Source organism: Periplaneta americana, chromosome 2 (assembly GCF_040183065.1).
Source record: "Periplaneta americana isolate PAMFEO1 chromosome 2, P.americana_PAMFEO1_priV1, whole genome shotgun sequence".
Lineage (NCBI taxonomy): Eukaryota > Metazoa > Arthropoda > Insecta > Blattodea > Blattidae > Periplaneta > Periplaneta americana.
In genome coordinates, this window is record NC_091118.1 from 73933002 (window position 1) to 73954790 (window position 21789).

A 21789-nucleotide genomic window follows, 5' to 3' on the forward strand; every position below is an offset into this window, starting at 1 on the left:
GCCAGACGCGCTGACCGTTACTCCACAGGTGTGGACTGAGTGATAATATGGCCTGTCCTGGCTCTTATTAAGAAAGTTGGTGTTTACAATTACCCCCTCTTAAAGGGGTAAATGTAAACAGGTGGGGGTAAATGTAAACTAGCTAAACCCATTTTCAGGGAAAAGAAAGATCTAAAAATAACACAAGTTTTCTTCGTCATGCTTACAGTTACTGAGGTTTGTGTAATGTTGAAATATATTTGAAATCAGTGAAAAGTGTTTACAATTAGCCTGGTCTACCCTATTGTTGAAAGTATTTGCTGGCCTGTAGGTCAGAATTAATTTTTACCATAAAAATCAGGAAATAGAAGATTTTAGGATTAGGATGATTTTATGTATTTTAGTCGCAAGCAAATATTTTATTGTTTTATTACTCTTATAAATAAATGCATAAAACATCATACCAGGATGCATGCAGTTATATTCACATAATCAAAAAGATAAAGCACTTCTATAATTTCGAAAGAGCACAATTATCTATGCAGGTTTACACTATTATATATATGTATAATCATTTTATTCTGGAGAGCAGAAGGGTAGAAACTGGCTTGTACTCAAGCCAAGACTTTCTAGTGTTTTGTTCACTTCAGCCAAAGTTTCTTCCTTAGGATTTCTGGACTGGAACGAAATCCATATGAAACCTAAAAAGAAAGATCCATTGCAATAATATACACTTCATTACATACTTGAATGGGCAATAACCAAAAATTAACTTTTATCCAACACCACATAATAAAACAGCATGTTATGTTGATATTTAATACCACCTGATTCTGTGACTTTTATAAAAACTTTGAAGGATGGTAGAAGAAATCATTGTGAACAGTTTTCGTATAGCAACCCGTGTCCGGAAATTTATTATTGTTATTTTTTTGTAATTACAGCAATGTAATGTGCGTAGTCAAAATTTTTCTCAACCCATAAGAATTCGAGCATAGGCATGGAGTATACACGAATGTGACAAATCTAGAATTGTCGGTAGTGAAATGAGATTTTTAAGACCAACAGCACTTTATACACGACTGAATGAAAATCAGGTGACAGAGGATTTGAAAAATCCCTTTGATAGTGCCTACACAGGAATTAGAGTAATGGAATTAGAATAAATAAATACAATTTTCTATAATAATTAAGTTTGGAACTGTGTCTAATGAGCCGAGTGAAATGTGCTATGATTCAATCCTCCAATAATTAATTAAAACAGAATGTAGGCTTACTATTAAAAACAACCTAGGGACAGGAAGAAGAACATCAATAATATACAGATAAGGAAATAAGGGGAATACAATACGGACAAGTGTAAGACAACGAGATCAAAGAAAAACAAGGCAAACAAAGGTAAGAGGAAGAAAAAAGGCACATACAAGAACAGGAAGAGCTTGATAACGAAAATAACGGGAAAGGAAGAAGAAATAAAAGGAATAGAAGAAAAACAATGGGAAAGAAAAATCAACAATGAGAAGATAAGGATAACAAGCGGAATACAAGAAGAATAACAGTAATACAAAAAACAAAGGAAAGACAAGTTAACAAGAGGAATTAAAAAAGAACAAGGGGAAGGCAATTAAAATAAGAGGAAGGCATGAATAGCAAAGTCAAGACAAGAAGAATAATCAGAAATTAAGAAAAACAAGAAGAATATAGCAAGGAAAAGTGGAAAGCAAGTAAATCAAGAGGAGAGCATGGGGAATACCAGAAAAACATGACGGAGACAAGATAAAGAAAGGGAAGACAGGAAGAACAAGGGAAAGACAAGGAAAAAGGAACAACACACAGAATAAGGAAATCAAAGGGAATGGAAGGAAAACAAGGGGAATTCAAAGAGAATGGGGGGAAAGAGAAGGAATAGATGGGGAATGGAAGAAGGAGAAGAGGAAGATAAGTAGAACAAGACGAAACCTAGTAGCTGATAGAGCGTCGGTAGGACAATAAGCAGAAGTAAAGGATAACGAGTGGAATGCAAGAAGAACAAGGAGAAAGAGATAAGAAAAAGTGGTAGGTATGGAATGCAAGGAGAAAAAGAATAGAACAAAGGGAAGGCAAGGAGTAGAAAAAAAAGACAAGAAAAACATGAGGAATACAAGAAGAAAAAGGGACAGACAAGAAAATCAAGAGGAGAGAAAAAGAACAACGGGAATGTACGGAACACAAAAGCAATAGAAGAGAAGGTGAACACAAGGAAAACAATTGGAAAGGAAGAACAAGGGAAAGGTAAGGAGAAAAGTGGAAAACAAGTAAGGACAGGAATAACAGAAGCAAATCAAGGAAAACAATGGGAAAACAAGGAATTCGAGAAGACAAAATCAAGGGAAAGACAAGGAAAACAATGTGAAGACAAGGAATTCAAGGGTATCACAAGAAAATAAAGGGAAAGACGAGGAAAACAAGGTAAAGACAAGGAATTAAAGGATAACAAAAGAAAATTAAGGGAAAGACAAGGAAAACAAAGTTAAGAGAAGGAATTCAAGGGTAACAAAAGAAAATCAAGGAAAGGCAAGGAGAACAAGTTAAAGACAAGGAATTCAAGTGTAACAAAAGAAAATCAAAGGAAGACAAAGAGAACAAGTTAAAGACAAAGAATTAAAGTGTAACAAAAGAAAATCAAGGGAAGAGAAGGAAAACAATTAAAGAGAAGGAATTCAAGTGTAACAAAAGAAAATCAAGGGAAGAGAAGGAGAACAAGTTAAAGACAAGGAATTCAAGGGTAATAAAAGAAACGCAAGGTAAAGACAAGGAATTCAAGTGTAACAAAAGAAAATCAAGGGAAAGACAAGGAGAACAAGTTAAAGAAAAGGAATTCAAATGCAACAAAAGAAAATGAAGGGAAAGACAAGGAAAACAAGGTAAAGACAAGGAATTCGAGGTAACAAAAGAAAATCAAGGGAAAGACAAGGAAAACAAAGTTAAGACAAGGAATTCAAGGGTAACACAAGAAAATCAAGAGAGAGACAAGGAGAACAAGGTAAAGACAAGGAATTCAAGGGTAACAAAAGAAAATCAAGGGAATGACGAGGAAAACAAGGTAAAGACAAGGAATTCAAGGGTAACACAAGAAAATTAAGGGACGACAAGAAGAACAAGTTAAAGACAAGGAATTCAAGGGTAACACAAGAAAATCAAGGGAAAGACAAGGAAAAGAAGGTTAAGACAAGGAATTGAAGGGTAACAATAGAAAATCAAGGGAAAGACTAAGGAATTGAAGGGTAACAAAAGAAAATCGAGGAAAAAAAAGGAAAACAAAGTAAAGACAAAGAATTCAAGGGTAACAAAAGAAAACCAAGGGAAAGACAAGGAAAACAAGGTAAAAACAAGGAATTCATGTGTAACAAATGAAAATCAAGGGAAAAACAAGAAAAACAAAGTTAAGGCAAGGAATTCAAGGGTAACACAAGAAAATCAAGGGGAATACAAGCAGAACAGGGTAATGACAAGGAATTCAAGGGTAACAAAAGAAAATCAAGGGAAAGACAGGGAATTCAAGGGTAACAAAAGAAAGTCCATGGAAAGACAAGGAATTCAAAGGTAACAAAACAAAATCAAGGGAAAAACAAAGTAAAGACAGGGAATTCAAATGTAACAAAAGGAAATCAAGTGAAAGACAAGGAAAACAAGGTAGAGACAAGGAATTCAAGGGTAACACAAGAAAATCAAGGGAAAGACAAGGAAAAGAAGGTTAAGACAAGGAATTATATGGTAACAAGAGAAAATCAAGGGAAAGACAAGGAAAACAAGGTAAAGACAAGGAATTCAAGGGTAACAAAAGAAAATCAATGGAAAGACAAGGCGAACAGGGTAAAGACAAGGAATTCGAGGTAACAAAAGAAAATAGAGGGAAAAACAAGGAAAACAAGGTAAAGACAAGGATTTCAAGAGTAACAAAAGAAAATCAAGGTAATGACAAGGAAAACAAGGTAGAGAAAAGGAATTCAAGGATAACACAAGGAAATCAAGGGAAAGACAAGGAAAAGAATGTTAAGACAAGGAATTATAGGGTAACAAAAGAAAATCAAGAGAAAGGAAAAGGAATTCAAGGGTAACAAAAGAAAATCAAGGAAAAAACGAGGAAAACAAAGTAAAGACAAGGAATTCAATGGTAACAAATGGAAATCAAGGGAAAGGCAAGGAATTCAAGGATAATAAAAGAAAATCAAGGGAAAGAAAGTAAAGACAAGGAATTCAAGGGTAACAAAAGAAAATCAAGGGAAATCCAAGGATAACAACGTTAAGACAAGGAATTCAAGGGTAACAAAAGAAAATCAAGGGAAAGACAAGGAAAACAAGGTAAAGACAAGGAATTCGAGGGTAACAAAAGAAAATCAAGGGAAATACAAGGAAAAGAAGGTAAAGGCAAGGAATTCAAGGTTGACAAAAGAAAAACAAGGGAAATCCAAGGATAACAAGGTAAAGACAAGGAATTCAAGGGTAACAAAAGGAAATCAAGGGAAAGACAAGAAAAACAAGGTAAAAACAAGGAATTCAATGGTAACAAAAGAAAATGAAGGGAAAGTCAAGGAAAACAAGGTAAAGACAAGGAATTCAAGGGTAACAAAAAAATAAAAGGGAAGACGAGGAGAACAAGCGGAAGAGAAGAAAACAAGAGGAATATAGGAACAACAAAATTGCAAGCAAATCAAGGGGATGGAAGAAGAACAAGAGGAGATAAGGAACAAAATGAGAATATTATTATCACCAGGGGAAAGGAAAAAGAACAATAAGAATAGAACTACGGGAAGGAAAGAAGAACAATGAGAATACTAGTAGAATTAGGGGAAGGAGTGAAGAACAATGAAAATACCAGTAGGACTAGGAGAAGGAAAGAAGAACAATGAGAATACCAGTAGAACTAGGGGAAGGAAAGAAGCAGTGGCGTATACTGGTTAAAGGGTTTGGGCTACCGCTGACCCTATTATTACACAAAATATATCTAACAATTACTTTAATTTTAATTACTATGGTAAAACTAATAATACAAAATTATTACATTATGTTATATTATAAACTTTTTCTTTTGTAAGTTCCTTGGGCTACCGCCAGTAGCCCCGGTAGCCCGCAAAATACGCCCCTGGAAAGAAGAACAATGAGAATATCAGTAGAACTATGGGAAGGAAAGAAGAACAATAAGAATACCAATAGAACTAGGGGAAGGAAAGGAGAACAACGAGAATATTAGTAGGCCTAGAACTAGGGGAAGAAAATAACATTTAGAATACTAGTAGAACTAGGGGAAGGAAAGAACAACAATGAGAATACTAGTAGAACTGGGGGAAGGAAATAAGAACAATGAGAATACTAGTAGAACTAAGGGAAGGAAATAAGAACATTGATGATACTAGTAGAACTAGGGAAAGGAAAGGAGAACAATGAGAATACTAGTAGAACTTGGGGAAGGAAAGAAGAACAGTGAGAATACTAGTAGAACTAGGGGAAGGAAAGAAGAACATTGATGATACTAGTAGAACTAGGGAAAGGAAAGGAGAGCAATGAGAATACTAGTAGAACTTGGGGAAGGAAATAAGAACAATGAGAATACTAGTAGAACTAGGGGAAGGAAAGAAGAACATTGATGATACTAGTAGAACTAGGGGAAGGAAAGAACAACAATGAGAATACTAGTAGAACTGGGGGAAGGAAATAAGAACAATGAGAATACTAGTAGAACTAGGGGAAGGAAAGAAGAACATTGATGATACTAGTAGAACTAGGGAAAGGAAAGGAGAACAATGAGAATACTAGTAGAACTTGGGGAAGGAAAGAAGAACAGTGAGAATACTAGTAGAATTAGGGAAAGGAAAGAACAGTGAGAATACTAGTAGAACTAGGGGAAGGAAATAAGAACAATGAGAATACCAATAGAACTTGGGGAAGGAAAGAAGAACAATGAGAATACTAGTAGAACTAGGAGAAGGAAGAAAGAATAATGAGAATACTAGTAGAACTAGGAGAAGAAAGGAAGAACAATGAGAATACTAGTAGAACTGGGGGAAGGAAATAAGAACAATGAGAATACTAGTAGAACTAGGGGAAGGAAAGAAGAACATTGATGATACTAGTAGAACTAGGGAAAGGAAAGGAGAACAATGAGAATACTAGTAGAACTTGGGGAAGGAAAGAAGAACAGTGAGAATACTAGTAGAATTAGGGAAAGGAAAGAACAGTGAGAATACTAGTAGAACTAGGGGAAGGAAAGAAGAACAGTGAGATTACTAGTAGACCTAGGGAAAGGAAAGAAGAACAATGAGAATACTAGTAGAACTAGGGGAAGGAAAGAAGAACAGTGAGAATACTAGTAGAACTAGGAGAAGGAAAGAAGAATAATGAGAATACTAGTACTGGTAGAACTAGGGAAGGAAAGAAGAACAGTGAGAATACTAATAGAACTAGGGGAAGGAGAGAAGAACAATGAAAATACCAGTAGAATTAGGGGAAGGAAAGAAGAACAATGAGAATACTAGAACTAGGGGAAGGAAAGAAGAACAATTGGATAATACAAAAAGAACAAGTGAAAGATAAGAGAAGCAAGTGGAAAGGTAGAAGTACCAGGGAAATATAACGAGAACAAAGGACGTGGAAAACGAGCGGAAGACAATAAGACGCAGGCAGAGACAAGAAAACGAAGGGAATAGATGGAGGGGAAGGTAAAGGCAAAAGGAATAAGAGGAAGAATATGGGAAAACGGTGGAAGGGAATAGTAACAGGAAAGTAAGGAGAACAAAGAAAATATAAGAATAACAAGAGAAAGTAAGAAGAAATGGGGAAAGAAACAGAACAATGGAAAGATAAGAAGAAATTGGAAAAGGAAAAGATCAATGGGAAGATAGGAACACAAGAGGAATACAGGAAGAACAAGGGAGTGACAAGGAAAAGGGAATAGAAGAAGAACAGGGAGAACATAAGGAGAACAAAGACGATGTTGGAAGAACAAAAACAAGACAAGGATAACATGAGAAATGAAAAAGAAAAAGGCGGAGATAAGCAGAACACGGTTATTACAAAAAGAATAAGAGGAAGAAAAGGAAAATAGGGGTGAAGGACGAAATGATGTGAAAATAAATATGACAAGGAGAATATAATGCGAACGGGGGAGAGGAGAGAGAGAAGATAAAGGAAAATATGAATTGTGGGAAGAAAACGATAAAACAGGAGTATATGAGAAGAACAAAGGTAAGATATAGAGAACAAGAGTAAAAGAAGAAGAAGAGGGAGAAAGTAAGGAACCTTAGGAGAATACAAGTAGAAGAATAAGACAGGGTTAACAAGGGAAAAGGAAGATAATATTGATATTGATATTTATTTGTCAATCAACTTTACTATTCACAGTTATGGTGGACCTTCACATTTCTGTTTTTCGATCCACCATCCCTTTAATATATATAACTCTTTTCCATTAATGTATTCTTTGCCGAGAATATCTTGATTTTTTCTAACGTTCTGTTATGACTGAATTGCTATATATCCTTCACCCTCTATCCTCTTCTATTCTCTCCTTCTTACCTAGGCGAAAAGGAAGATGAACATGACGAAGGTAGGGGAAATATTGGGAAAGGAAGAAGGACAAGGGGAAAATATGGAACACAAGGAGAATGGAAAAACATCAATGGAAACAAAAGAAAAACAATAGATAAACATTAGCAACAAAGGGAACACAAGGAGAACAGTGGTAATAGAAGAACAAAAAGAACTTAAGGAGAACAAGGGGAGGCAAGAAAAACAATGAGAAAGGAAGGAGAGCAAGCAGAATACAAGGAGAATAAGGAGAACCGAGATGAATATAAGAAGAATAAGGAAAGCAAAGGAATTTAATGAGGATAATGTGGGAATAAATGAAAAAAGGGGAAACAAAAAGAAGAAGGGAAGTACAAACAGAGGTAAGTTAAGAAGAACAATGGGAAGACAAAGAAAAGAAAATAACTATAAAGAGAACAATTAGAAGAAGAAGAAGATGAAGACAATGAAAGCATGTGGAATACATGAGGAAGGGGAAAGGAAGAAAAACAAAGGGAAGATAAAGCAATATTGGGAAAGGAAGAAGAGCGAGAGGAAGATAACAAAAACTATAGAAAGACTAGAGAAGAGGGATCAGGAAGATCAGGATGGCAAGGGCAAAGGAAGTAGAATGAAGGGAAGACAACTGCATGACAAAGGCAACAAGGGGAGTAGAAGAAAAGCGAGGGAATGTATAGAAAAAGAAAGGGAAACGAAGAAGAATAAGTACAAGACATGGAAAACAAGGGGAAAGGAAGAAAAACAAGAGAAATGCAAGAGGAACAGGAGAAAAAGAAGAAGAAAACAATAGGAGCACAAGAATAAACAAAAGGAGTGCGAGGATAAAAAGAGCAATGGGAATAGAAGAAAAACAAGGTGAAGACAAAGAAAAGAGTAAATATGAAGAAGAAGAAGAAAGAGAGAATATAAGGAAATAGGTCGAAAAAGAAGAATAAGGTGTGCATAAGGACAACAAAGGGAAAGGTAAAAGAACAATGGGAAGTCAAGGCAACAATGGAAATACAATAAGGACATGGGTAAGACAAGACGAACAAAGGCAAAAGAAGACGAAAAAAGGAGAAGACAAGGAAAAAAAATTGCGTACAAGAGCAAGCTGAAAACAACAAAAATGAAGGGAGAGGAATAAGATCGAGAAGAATAGTAGGAAAACAAAGAGAAAGAAAACCATCATGGGGAAGAATAAGAAGGAAAGAAGAAAAACAACGGAGCGATAATAAAATTAGGACAAGGGAAAGAGAAGGAGAAAAAGAAAAAGACGAGGAAACAAGGGGAATACAAGAAGAACAAGAAGAAGGCTAGGACAAAAGGGGGGAAGACATGGAGAAGAAATGCAAGACAAGGAAAACAAGAAGCATAGCTGGAAACAAGGGGAAGGACGAAGGTAAAAGGGAAAAATCAGCAGAAAAAATAAGATCAAGGGAAATACAAAGAAAACAAAGGGAAAAAGGAAACAAACGGAAGAGAAGAAAAATGAAAAGAGAGGAAGAAGAATATATGGTAGACGACAAACATAAATGGCAATATAAGCAGAACAAGGAGAAGACAATAAAACAAGGGGAAGGAAAAATAAGGAGAACAAGAGGAATACAAGAATATCATTGGAAGTAAATAAAAAGGAAGAGAAGAAGACGAATATAAGGAGAACACGGAAAATACAAGAACATGATGAAAGGAAAAAGAGCATTGGGGAGAAGAGGAACACAAAGGGAATACAAAAAGTACGAGGGGAAGGCAATGGAAACAAATGAAAGGCAAGCAAGCTACGGTAATCTAAGGGAAGCAAGTGGAATACAAGGAAAGGAAGCGGAAGGCAAGAAGAATAAGTAAGAACAAGGAATGCAAAGGCAATAGAAGAAGAACATGGGGAGAAGAAGGAGAATAAGTGAAATGAGGGAAAAGGAATAGAATAATGCGAAGATAAGGCGAAAATAAGGAATACAAGAAGACAATGGGAAGACAAGGAAAACAAGTTGAGACATGAAGAATAAGGGAGAGTAAAGGAAAAGAGGCGAATACAAGAACAAGAAGTGAAAAGGGAAATAGAAGGAAAACAAAAGAATGATAAGGAACGTAACGAAAATGCAAGAAGAACGATGAAAAGAGAAGTGAAACAAGGGGAAAGAAAGAAGGAGGACAAGGGAAAGAAAGTAGAATAAGGAAAACGCAAGAAGAACAAGTGGGAAGAGAACGAAAGAAAACGTAAGAAGAACGAGCAGAAGTAAAGGAGAACAATTGTCATACATTAGGAACAAGAAAAGACGCGGAAAAAAGAAGAAAAGAAGAAGCACAAGCGGAAGTTATGGAACACTACGGGTAATAAGGGAAGAACGAGGGGAAAACAACGTCAAGGAATAACCTGGAAAAGATAAGGAGTAAAATGGGAATACAAGAAGAACTAGGGGAGAGGAAGAACAGGATAGAAAAAGAAGACAAGAAGAACAGGAGGAATACAACGAGAACAAAGGAAGACAAGGAGAACAAGAGGAATAAAATAACGAAAAAAGAAAGACAGAAAATCTAGAACAAATGAGAAAGAACAATAGGAATATACAGAATACAAGGGAAATACAAGAAAAACAAATGGAAAGTAAGAACGAGGGCAGAGCAAGGAGAAGAACGGGAAAGACAAGGAGAAGACAAATGAAACAAGGGTAGGGCACGGAAATCAAGGAGAACAAGTGTAAGACAAGAAAAGATGGGGAATACAAAAAGAAAAACAAAAAGACAAGTAAAACAAGGGGAAGTAAGAAGAACAAGGAGAAGTAAGAAACAAAATGGAAATACTGGAATAACTAGGGAATAGGAAGAAAAACAAGTGGAATTGTATTAGAACTAGAGGAAAGAAAGAAGAACAACGGGAATACAAAAAGAACAAGTGAAAGGCAAGGGAGACAAATGGAAACGAATAAGTACCGGAGAAAGATAAACGAGAACAGGTGACAAAAGAAGAACAAGGAGTGGACATGTAAAGCAATCGGAAGATAAGGATAAGGGAAATACTATGAATCAAAGGGAATAGCCTGATAGGAAGGGGAAGATAAGAGGAATAGAAGAAAGAATATGGTAAGAGGTGGACAGGTAGAAGAATAAGAGGAAAATGAGGATAAGGAGGACACAAGAAGAGCAAGGGGAAAATAACGAAATGAGAGGGAACGGAAGAAGAACAAGGGGAGATATTATGGTACACGAGTGACGTACAAGAAGAATAGAGGAAAAACAAGTAAATGAAATGGGAGAAAGAAGAACAAGTGGAATACTAGTAGAACTAGAGGAAAGAAAGAACAACGGGAATACAAAAAGAACAAGCGAAAAGCAAGGGAGACAAATGAAAACGAATAAGTGTTAGGGAAAGATAACGAGAACAGGTAACAAAAGAAGAACATGGAGTGAATATGTAAAACAAGTTGAAGATAAGGATAAGGGAAAGACTATGAATCAAAGAGAATAGGCTGATAGGAAGGGGAAGATAAGAGGAATAGGGGAAAGAATATGGTAAGAGGTGGACAGGAAGAAGAATAAGAGGAAAATGAGGACAAGGAGGACGTAAGAAGAACAAGGGGAAAATAACGAAATGAGGGGGAACAGAAGAACAAGAGAGAGATATTATGGTACACGAGTGGCGTACAAGAAGAACAGAGGAAAGACAAGTAAATGAAATGGAATGGAAAAGAACAAGAGGAAGATAAGAAGATAAGAAGAACAGAGTTAATACAAGAAGAATGAGAAGATAAAACAAGTTGAAAAGACGAAAAACATGCGAAAAGAAATAGAACAAGGGTAATATGAAGCGAATATGGAGAAAGTAAGGAAATCAAAGAGAAAGCATGGAGAAAGGGAAGACAAGGAGGAGTAGGGGTAGGCCCACAGTCTAGTATATACAGTTACGAAGCGCAATACGTAGTAAATATGCATCCATAGATAGTTGCTAAACACTAGGATCGCTACTATCGCCTCATCATAGACAATGCGAAATAGTTCCCGCACAGTCTATTGTTTCTAGTACCCTCACAAGTCAAGCTTCGTGACTGTATATACTAGACTGTGGTAGGCCTATGTGAAGAGAGTGAGGACAAGACGTGGAGAACAAGAATAAAGGATGAATTACAGGGAGGAAGTAAAGAACATAAGGGAAATGCAAGAAAAGAAGACATAGTTAACAAGGGGAAAGGACGAAGAACAGGAGAAGAGAATTAGAAGAAGGGAAATAATACATGAACAACGAGAAGACATGAAAACAAGGGGAATGGAAGACTAACAGAGGGAAGATAAAACAAGGGGAATGGAAGACTAACAGAGGGAAGATAAGGAACACATCGGGGAATGAAGAACACGATATGGGAATATGAGGAATGAAAGAAGGACAAAGGCAGGACAAGGATAACAAGGGGAAAGAACAAGAAGATGAACATGAGGGAATAAGGGGAATACAAGAAGAACAAGGGAAACACGAGGTAAACTAGGGTATAGTAAGGACAGGGGAAAGATAAGGGGAAAAAGAGAATATAAAAGGGTGAATGAGAAAACAAGGAAATTAAAAAGAGAAAGAAATAGAAAAATGGAAAGATAAGGAGGATAAAGGAAATAAAACAAGTACAAGAGAGAGACAATGAAAACAATGGGGAAGGAAATAGAACAACAGAATGGTAAGGAGAACAGGTAAAAAACAAGAAGAACAAAAGGAAGAAAAGATAACATGAATGAAGTAAGAAAAACATGGAATGAGATCAAAGGGAGTAAAAGAATAGCAAGAGAGAGATGAGGAAACAAGAGGAAATGGGGAAGAACAAGAAGATAAGGAAAACAAGGGGAACAGGAAAAAACAACGGGGAAGAATAGGAAAACAAGGGGTAATGAAGAAGATAAGTGAGAAGAAAAAAATAAAACAGGGGGAATTCAAGAAGAACAAAGGGATGGCTATGAAAGCAAGGGGAAAAGAAGATGATGCTGAAGTTATTGGAAACAATGGAAATATTTGAAGAATAGGAAAAACCAAGGAAACAAGAGGAAAGGAAGAAGCACCGAGGGGGAATAAGGAGAACGAGGGGAACACAAGATGAAGAAGAAGAAGAAGAAGAAGAAGAAGAAGGGGAAGACAAGAAAAGGAGTGAGAAATAAAGAAGAAAATGGTGAGACAAGGAGAACGAAGGGAAGACAAGAAAGACATGGGGAAAAGAAGAAAAACAAGGGGAATGTACGAAACACAAGGAGAATGTTTTCCAAAATTTGGCACCACTCTAATGTTTATAGTAATTTCCTGCCCATTGCATGCTAAAAAAAATTCTACATCCCTCTATCTTGGACATCCCCGTTAGGATGGACAATTTCTTTATTGAACTGTACGTGTCCAGGTTAGAGAAGTTTCACTGTAACAACAACAATAATAATAATAATAATAATAATAATAATAATGCATTAAAACATGAAGTAGTACTGTAACATTATGTATTCTTGTAAATATTATACTTAATTTTCATTGTATTTTGTCAAGATCTAGTACAATTTTAATTTACTTATATTAAATTCTGTATTATCTATAGTAATCTCAGACCTCGAGTGACATTCATTATGACTATTTCGTGAATGAAATAAACAATATGTAAATAATATATCCCTAAAATTCGCTCACAAAAATTTAATTATTGTATATTTATGAATACTTAACCTATTCAGATATTAAGAAGTCGAAATAGATGAATAACGATTACTGTAATAAAGAAATTGAATGCTATTCAGTAATGTCAATTGAGGAAAGCGAAATAAAGGTTTAAAAATGTTAATTACATGTATTGCGATTTTCTTTTGTTATTATAACAGAAATACGTTTTCATCATCTGCTGAAATCAAAATTTAATTTAAACATTTTATAGTTTAATTACAAATAACCTGATTAATACATTAATTAAATGAACAATGGTTATGAAAGAGTGTCATTTTCTTTAGATACAATGGACATGGAATTAAAAGATGAAGTTGTAGATGTGGAAGTATGATTTCGCACTTTATTTACTACAATGAATTCATGCTAATCGATTTACGTGGAAACAATAATTGGAGACACTGACTAAACAAAAGAACGACCATGCGATAAATTGGTAGTGATAAATGGAGCTGCAGAAATTATCGCTGCAGAAATTAACTGTGATTGATTGGAATTTAAAATTTCATTACACTTCATTGGCCGAAAATGGAATGACGTCATATAAACGAAATAGTCATTGTAAATTTTTTATTGTATCCAATTTTTAATTCTACACTATTATCGTATCACTTGTGCTAGGCTATTACTGGCTTATGGCTTGTTGATAAATAAATAAAAAATAAATAAAATAGTTATCATTATCATTATAATTATTATTATTATCATTATTATTGTTTTTGTTATTATTATTATTGTTATTATTAATACTATTATTAGTAGTAGTATTATCATTATTATTTTATTACTCTCATTATTAATATTATTATTATTATTATTATTATTATTATTATTATTATTATTATTATCATCATCATAAATTAACTGTTATTCAAAGCTAATTTTATTCCGTTTTTCAGACATACTTAAGTGATACAGTAAATATGTTATTTATTTGGGCTATCCTAATTCCATTGCCCTAATAATTCCTGTACTGACGTTACACGCAATCTTAGGGATTTCATCACATCCTCTGTCACATAAAGATTTTATTTCTGCTTAATATACCATACTTACGATTCGGGTATGCATCAAGACATCCGCCAAGGACAGAGTAGCTAGTATAATCTGTGGCGTAAGCATAGTAGTCACCGTTGAGATCCGCTGCGAGTAAAATATATGCAAATTACTACCACAAACAACAAATGAATAGGTTATTTGAGAAACCACACATGTCCTTAGCTATAAGTTTTGAGAAAAAAGAAAAGAAAGAAAGAAAGAAAAACTGTCAGCAGCGTATAAATAGTGTAAGCACGTTCTTATCTTTTCAGGGTGAATTTTTCATATGAATTGCAATAATTTTAATCAAAAACTTCCAATAAACTCACAATCTTCTCCGTAGAACACTCTGTAGGGATTGTTCTGCCAATTGAGTACAGATCCCTCGTATTTCTCTTGTTTTCCTTCTCTGTAAAAAAAATATAAGAATTAATTTTAAAGTCACAATATTGGTTCATTTCTATCGATCATTTATTTAAAGCTTTAATTTTCTTTATTTTCAACGTGTGTATTTCAAATACGTTCCTGACATCGGTTTTTTAGGCGTGGTCTAGATCTTGTGTCAAAATTACCTGCATCGAAATTTTTGTAGTTCAACGTAATATATATTTACCAAGCAATATTTTACAATTTTACTATTTCCCTGCTAAAAATATATTATTATTTTATAACAATCTTCAACGTGAAATAAATACGGCACTAATATTCATATAGGCCTCCAGAGTTTTTACAGTTAAATTGAATGAGGAGATTTTGGACAAAAATCTCAGGCACGTCAAACCTTATATCGTCGTTGTTCCTGCAATAACTCCTATGTGCAAAATATGACATTTTTCAGTAGGAAAAAAAAAACACATTTATTCATTCTATGGCAGTGGTACATAGGAGATTATGAATTCTTACATTTTCGAAAGAAAGAAATATAATTACATATAGAATATTTCATTATTTGCTGTATCACTATTTTAGTTATTTAATAGAGCAAAAATCTGAAAATCGATAAATATGTCACATAGGAGTTATTGCAGGAACAACGACGATATTTAGAAAGGAATATTTTATGGAAACAAAATACGTTATTTTTGCATTATCGTTGTGTGAATTATGACGTCAATTGAGAGAATTTTTAAGTGGTACCCTGTAGTTTTTAATAGCATCTGAAACAGCTATTTTGTAGTATTTCATTTGTTTTGTACAGAATACAGAATCACTATGATTATAGTTTCTATTGAACAGTTTTATTTTTGATACACTGTATTTTGTTAGTCCCTGTATTATTGTAGCAGGTTCATTGGTGAAATCAAAATAAAACAAGATGTTCTTAACAGAAAATAATCTTTTTATGTCTGATATGTCCATGTTCTCTGAATTTAGCTTTTATTCTAATCACAATTGACAGAGAAATAGGTGGCCGATTTGGATGAGTATCGTTAAAAAATGCGCATGCCTCTTGTTGTGTAGCCTATATCATCTGTCACCAAACCCTATCTTCATCAGAATGTCAATTCTCCCATTTTCTGTTATCTTGCTTCATGCTGAGCTCATGAATAAAACAGATTTCATAATACAGGACCAACAAAATACATCAACAATATTTATTGTTACCATAGGAACCATAAATATAGTGCTTCTGTACAAAACAAGAGAAATACACATTAAAAAATGATCTCTCTGATGATATTAATAAAACTATAGGGTCATTTAAAAATATTCTCGATGACGTCATACAACGCACAACAAGAGTCACAAAAATATTTTATCTCCAACGAAATATTCGTTTCTAAATATAAGTTTTGTTGTCTCTCATCTTTTTGTCAAAAATCCCGTCATTTAATTTTAATTGCAATTATGCGTCACTTTTGAAAAACCTTTTATATGTTATTACATTATTATTATTATTATTATTATTATTATTATTATTATTATTATTATTATTAATATTACTTACTTACTTACTAGCTTTTAAGGAACCCGGAGGTTCATTACCGTCCTCACATAAGCCCGCCATTGGTCCCTATCCTGAGCAAGATCAATCCAGTCTCTATCATCATATCCCACCTCCCTCAAATCCATTTTAATATTATCTTCCCATCTACGTCTCGGCCTCCTCAAAGGTCTTTTTCCCTTCGGCCTCCCAACTAACACTTTATATGCATTTCTGGATTCGCCCATACGTGCTACATGCCCTGTCCATCTCAAAAGTCTGGATTTAATGTTCATAATTATGTCAGATGAAGAATACAATACGTGTAAGCCTGTAGCTTCATCCCTCTTAGCCCCAAATATTTTCCTAAGCACCTTATTCTCAAACACTCTTAACTTATGTTCCTCTCTCAAAGTGAGAGTCCAAGTTTCACAACCACAAAGAACAACCGGTAATATAACTGTTTTATAAATTCTAACTTTCAGAATTTTTGACAGCAGACTGGATGATAAGAGCTTCTCAACAGAATAATAACAGGCATTTCCCATATTTATTGAGTGTTTAATTTCCTCCCGAACATCATTTATATTTGTTACTGTTGCTCTCAGGTATTTTAATTTTTCCACCTATTATCATTATTATTATTATTATTATTATTATTATTATTGAGTTAATTTTTCTCATTTTTCTACAAGCAAAAAATGGTACTTGGCTTAATGATACGAATTTACATCAAGTATAACAAATTATTCAGCATTTAGGAAACGTCGGACAATGTGACATGTGCCTAAAATTACTGATTTTGATATAGTGGTAAAATATTAAAATATTTTCAAAATATTATAACGTATCAATAAATCGTATTATTCAAGACATATCCTGTGTTATTTTTATATTTCTAAATCTTATGGTCACTTCAGAACAGCATGCTGAAATTTGTCAGAACCAACTGTTCGACCGTGTATGAGAATCTTAGTAAGGACAGAAAGAATAAAGTCAAGAAAGTGGGAATAAAGAAGAACCAAAACAATGCAGAAGGAATAAAAATAATATGATCGAAAAAAATATAAACATTGCAGAAAGAATAAAGGAAGGACACAACCATGAAGAAGTAGTAACAAAGAATAAAACAAGACTGATAAAAAATTAGGGAAAAATAAAAGGAAGAACAGAAAAAATCAGAAAGATTAAAGAAAGGTATAATGAGAAACAAGGAAGAGAATAAATAGAGCAGGAAGAACAGAAAAGTGAACATAATCAGGGAAGAACAGTAGAAAAGAAGAATAGAAATAAAATGGAAATGATAGGGAAAGAGCAAAGAAAGAATATAAACAAGGAAGACTAAAAGAGATTAAAAAGAAACAAACCAGAAAAAATAAAGGCAGAACATAATCAAGGGAAAATAGAAACAGGGAAGAATGTAAACAAAAAGAAAACAGAAAGATAAGAGGAAGACAGAAACAAAGCAGAAAATGAAAAGAATTTAAGCAAGGAATAGGAACATGGCAGAAATAATGAGAGAATACAACGTAGGAAGAAAACAAAGAAGGAAGAAAAGCAGGAAGACAGAAAAATAAATAAATATAATCAATAAATAGAAACAAGATATAATAAAAATACATAAATACAAAAGGTAATTAATAAGTAATAACGAATATACTGTACAGAGTGCGAATTATTGGAGGGGGATGGGGAAAGTTAGAAAATTATCCCCCTTTCATAAATTTATATTAACATCCCTGTCAGGGTTACCTTCTACCCCTCCCCCTCACAAAATATAACTATTTTAATACGAGTATACTTATTAAGTACAGTATAAAGTAAGCAAATAGAATAATATTGATGTATTATCATCACCGGCAAGCTGATAACAATCAATAACTTAGGAATTACACATCTTAGCTTATTCTTGCTCATGGATATAATTATTGAAATAATCAAGATGCAAGACAAGCAACTCAGTGCGACCAAGGGTTGAGCGGTATCGAATGATGATAATAATAATGTTATGTATTCTCTATATAGGATTCTATTCCTCCCCCCCCCCCCCACCATCAGAAATATTAATTCGCACCCTGCGAATATATCTTACCGATTGTTGAAGATGTCTGTTGTCAGTTTGACATTCTCTTCGTCCACCTGGTGGTAGTTGTCTTGGCAGCAAGAGTAGGCATCTGCTATCTCTTTGGATGTTATGTACATCACGGTCCAGGTACCCAAATACTACGTTAGAGATATACATTATACAGCGGCTCCAATCAGGAAAGTGGAACGATTGCTTTACAAATTCTCCAAATTAGTATTTAACTATTTATTTTAAACAACAAAACATTATAATAATTTGAATTTAAATTACAATGAAACTTTTAATTAGGCTACATAAACTACGAGTATTACGCAGAGTAAACAATAAGTGTGGAATCTTGCTAACAACTTCTTAAATTTTAATTTTACAAAAAAAAAAAAAAAAAAAAAAAAATTATACAAAAGCTGTTGGAGATAAGCTATACAATATGATATCAATGTTCGAGAAAAGTTAGTTGTTCATATATACAAGGTGTGACAGTTAACTTTACTTTTTTAAATGACACCCTATATTAAAATTTACATATTCCAATCTCCATTAAATTTTATGTATGAATATGTAGAAATTTTACCCATTTTATATCTTTTAAATACCTATTAAACTTGTTTCGTGGACTTCAAACTTGAGGCAAATAAGTAGATCTATGTAAAATCATGTTGAGTAGGCCATAAAAGTTACCAGACATTCACAGCCAAACAATGTTCGAGTCTATCACGAAAACAGTCTACTCTACAGTAAATATGGGTTGGAACAGGTGTCATGCAACTATGAGGAAGTTTCCGTTGTAGACTGGGCATTGTTTGGCTGTTAATGGTTCTCATTTTGAGGGTTTGTTGTCAAGTTTGGTTAGCCATAGTGTTCTATCTAGTTTTATGGCCTACTCAACATGATTTTACATACTTATTTGTATCAAGTTTGAAGTCCACGAAAAGAGTTTAATAAAATAGTTAACAGACATGAAACGGATGAATGAATTTAATTTCTACATATTCATACGTACAATTTAATGGAGATTCGGAACATGTAAATTTTAATATAGGGTGCCATTCAAAAAGTAAAGATTACTGTCACACTCTGCATACCTGAATAACATTTTTGAAACACTGGTATCATGTTATAAAGGAGTCCATAATTGTACCTATTTTTAAGAAGGGGGACAAGACTAACTGTAGTAACTTTCGAGGCATATCACTTTTGTTGACGTCGTACAAAATTTTGTCCAATATTCATTTGAAAAGATTAACTCCGTATATATATGAAATTATTGGGGATCATCGTGCGGTTTAGGCGTAATAGATCGATTTTTGATCAGATTTTTGTATTCGACAGATATTGGAGAAAAAATGGGAGTATAAGGGTACAGTACATCAGTTATTCATAGATTTCAAAAAGGCATTTGACTCGGTTAAGAGAGAAGTTTTATATAACATTCTTATTGAATTTGGTATTCCCAAGAAACTAGTTCGATTAATTAAAATGTGTCTCAGTGAAACTTACAGCAGAGTCCGTATAGGCCAGCTTCTGTCTAATGCTTTTCCTATTCACTATGGGCTAAAGCAAGGAGTGCACTATCACCTTTACTTTTTAACTTCGCTCTGGAATATGCCATTAGGAAAGTTCAGGATAACAGAGAGGGTTTGGAATTGAACGGGTTACATCAGATTCTTGTCTGTGCGGATGACGTGAATATGTTAGGAGAAAATCCACAAACGATTAGGGAAAACACGGAAATTTTACTTGAAGCAAGTAAAGCCATAGGTTTGGAAGTACATTCCGAAAAGACAAAATATAAGATTATGTCTCGTGACCAGAATAGCCTATTGTACGAAATGGAAATATAAAAATTGGAAATTTATTCTTTGAAGAGGTGGAAAAATTCAAATATCTTGGAGCAACAGTAACAAATATTAATGACACTCGGGAGAAAATTAAACGCAGAATAAAGATGGGAAATTCCTATTATTATTCGGTTGAGAAGCTTTTGTCTTCTAGTCTGCTGTTAGAATTTATAAAACAGCTATATTACCGGTTGTTCTTTATGGTTGTGAAACTTGGACTCTCACTTTGAGAGAGGACCAGAGGCTAAGGAGTTTTGAGAATAAGGTGCTTAGGAAAATATTTGGGGCTAAGAGGGATTAAGTTACAGGAGAATGGAGAAAGTAACACAATGCAGAACTCCATAATTAGGAACATTAAATCCAGACGTTTGAGATGAGCAGGGCATGTAGCACGTATGGGCGAATCCAGAAATGCATATAGAGTGTTACTTGGGAGGCCAAAGGGAAAAAGACCTTTGTGGAGGCCGAGACGTAGATGGAAGGATAATATTAAAATAGTTTTGAGGGAGATGGGATATGATGATAGAGACTGGATTAATCTTGCACAGGAGAGGGACTGATGGCGAGGTTATGTGAGGGCGGCAAGGAACCTGCAGGTTCCTTAAAGTCATTTGTAAGTAAGTAAGGTATCATATTATATGGTTTATCTTCAACAGCTTTTGTATAAAACTTTTTTTTTTGTAAAACTAAAATTTAAGAATTTATTAAGAATATTCCATACTTATTATTCATTCTGTATAATTCAAGAGCACAATAAAATCTATTATATAATGAGTGATGACCATAAAATATGAAGTTTCTCGTTTATATGATAATGACGAAATGACGATGGTGATAAGATCATAAGTGTGATGATGAGGACGATGACGACAAAAAGATGACAAGAACAATATTAGAGAGGAAGCTCAAAGTATTTGTGTCACAATTTGCTTGATATTTTCCCAATAATTATTGCTTCTTACATTATTTCGATACTCTTCTTCTATAGTTTCTTTAATCTTTCTTCCATTGCTTTTTGGAACTCATTTATTTTGTCGGTATTCTTAAAGTTAACCCTGTTAGGTTTGTTTAGCCTATCTTCGTGATAAACCTTTTCTTCCTCTATATCTGGTAGGCTACCTATATCTTGCACTTACTAGTATATAAGCAGATTGTGAAACCTTCCTGTCCTTCCATTCCTTCAATAACATACTTCTTGGACGCTATTTTTTTTTCTTTGGCATTTTAGAGGTAGTTAGCATACCCAGCTAACAAGCAGATTGAAAGAAACAATATACTTCGAGTAACAGTACGAAACTGAGAGGAAAGCAGCCAACCTAATGTCATATTTATCTCGATATATTACTGGAGAAGCGGTTTCATTAAGGGCGCAAATTTATTAAATTTATTAATATATGTAATGGAGGGGGGAAAGGAACTGGCCACCCTACCTCGTTATCTCCCGGCTTAGTTACCTCATGAGTAATGCCTTATTGGTGTCACTTATGAGGTTCAAATCTGTCTTCGGACAGTTGATTAAACAAAGAAATAACATTGTATTACTCGACCAAGGCCAATGGAGTCCTGCGGCCCGGAGCCGTGGCGCTACTCCTATTTTTCACAAGTCGTCTATCTTGTTGATTGGTAAGAGTTTCAGTTGATTATATCAACCCTTCCTCTTCAATTATGTAATATTTTATAATCTTTGGTATCCGCATGGTATCTA

General features: G+C 34.2%; 1 protein-coding gene across 2 annotated transcripts in view; it reads right to left on the reverse strand.

Annotated features, from left to right (window-relative positions):
• Window positions 1-392: 392 nt before the first annotated feature.
• Window positions 393-21789, reverse strand: part of LOC138694334 (lazarillo protein-like) — a 47464-nt gene continuing 26067 nt past the window's right edge. For both annotated transcript variants that reach the window (XM_069817950.1, XM_069817951.1), the window contains 4 exons: window positions 18253-18383; window positions 14566-14645; window positions 14255-14341; window positions 393-680 (listed from right to left, as the gene is read on the reverse strand). In XM_069817950.1, the coding sequence (XP_069674051.1) occupies window positions 556-680; window positions 14255-14341; window positions 14566-14645; window positions 18253-18383 (423 nt within the window). In that variant the 3' untranslated portion in view covers window positions 393-555. The remainder of the gene's footprint in view (window positions 681-14254; window positions 14342-14565; window positions 14646-18252; window positions 18384-21789) is intronic.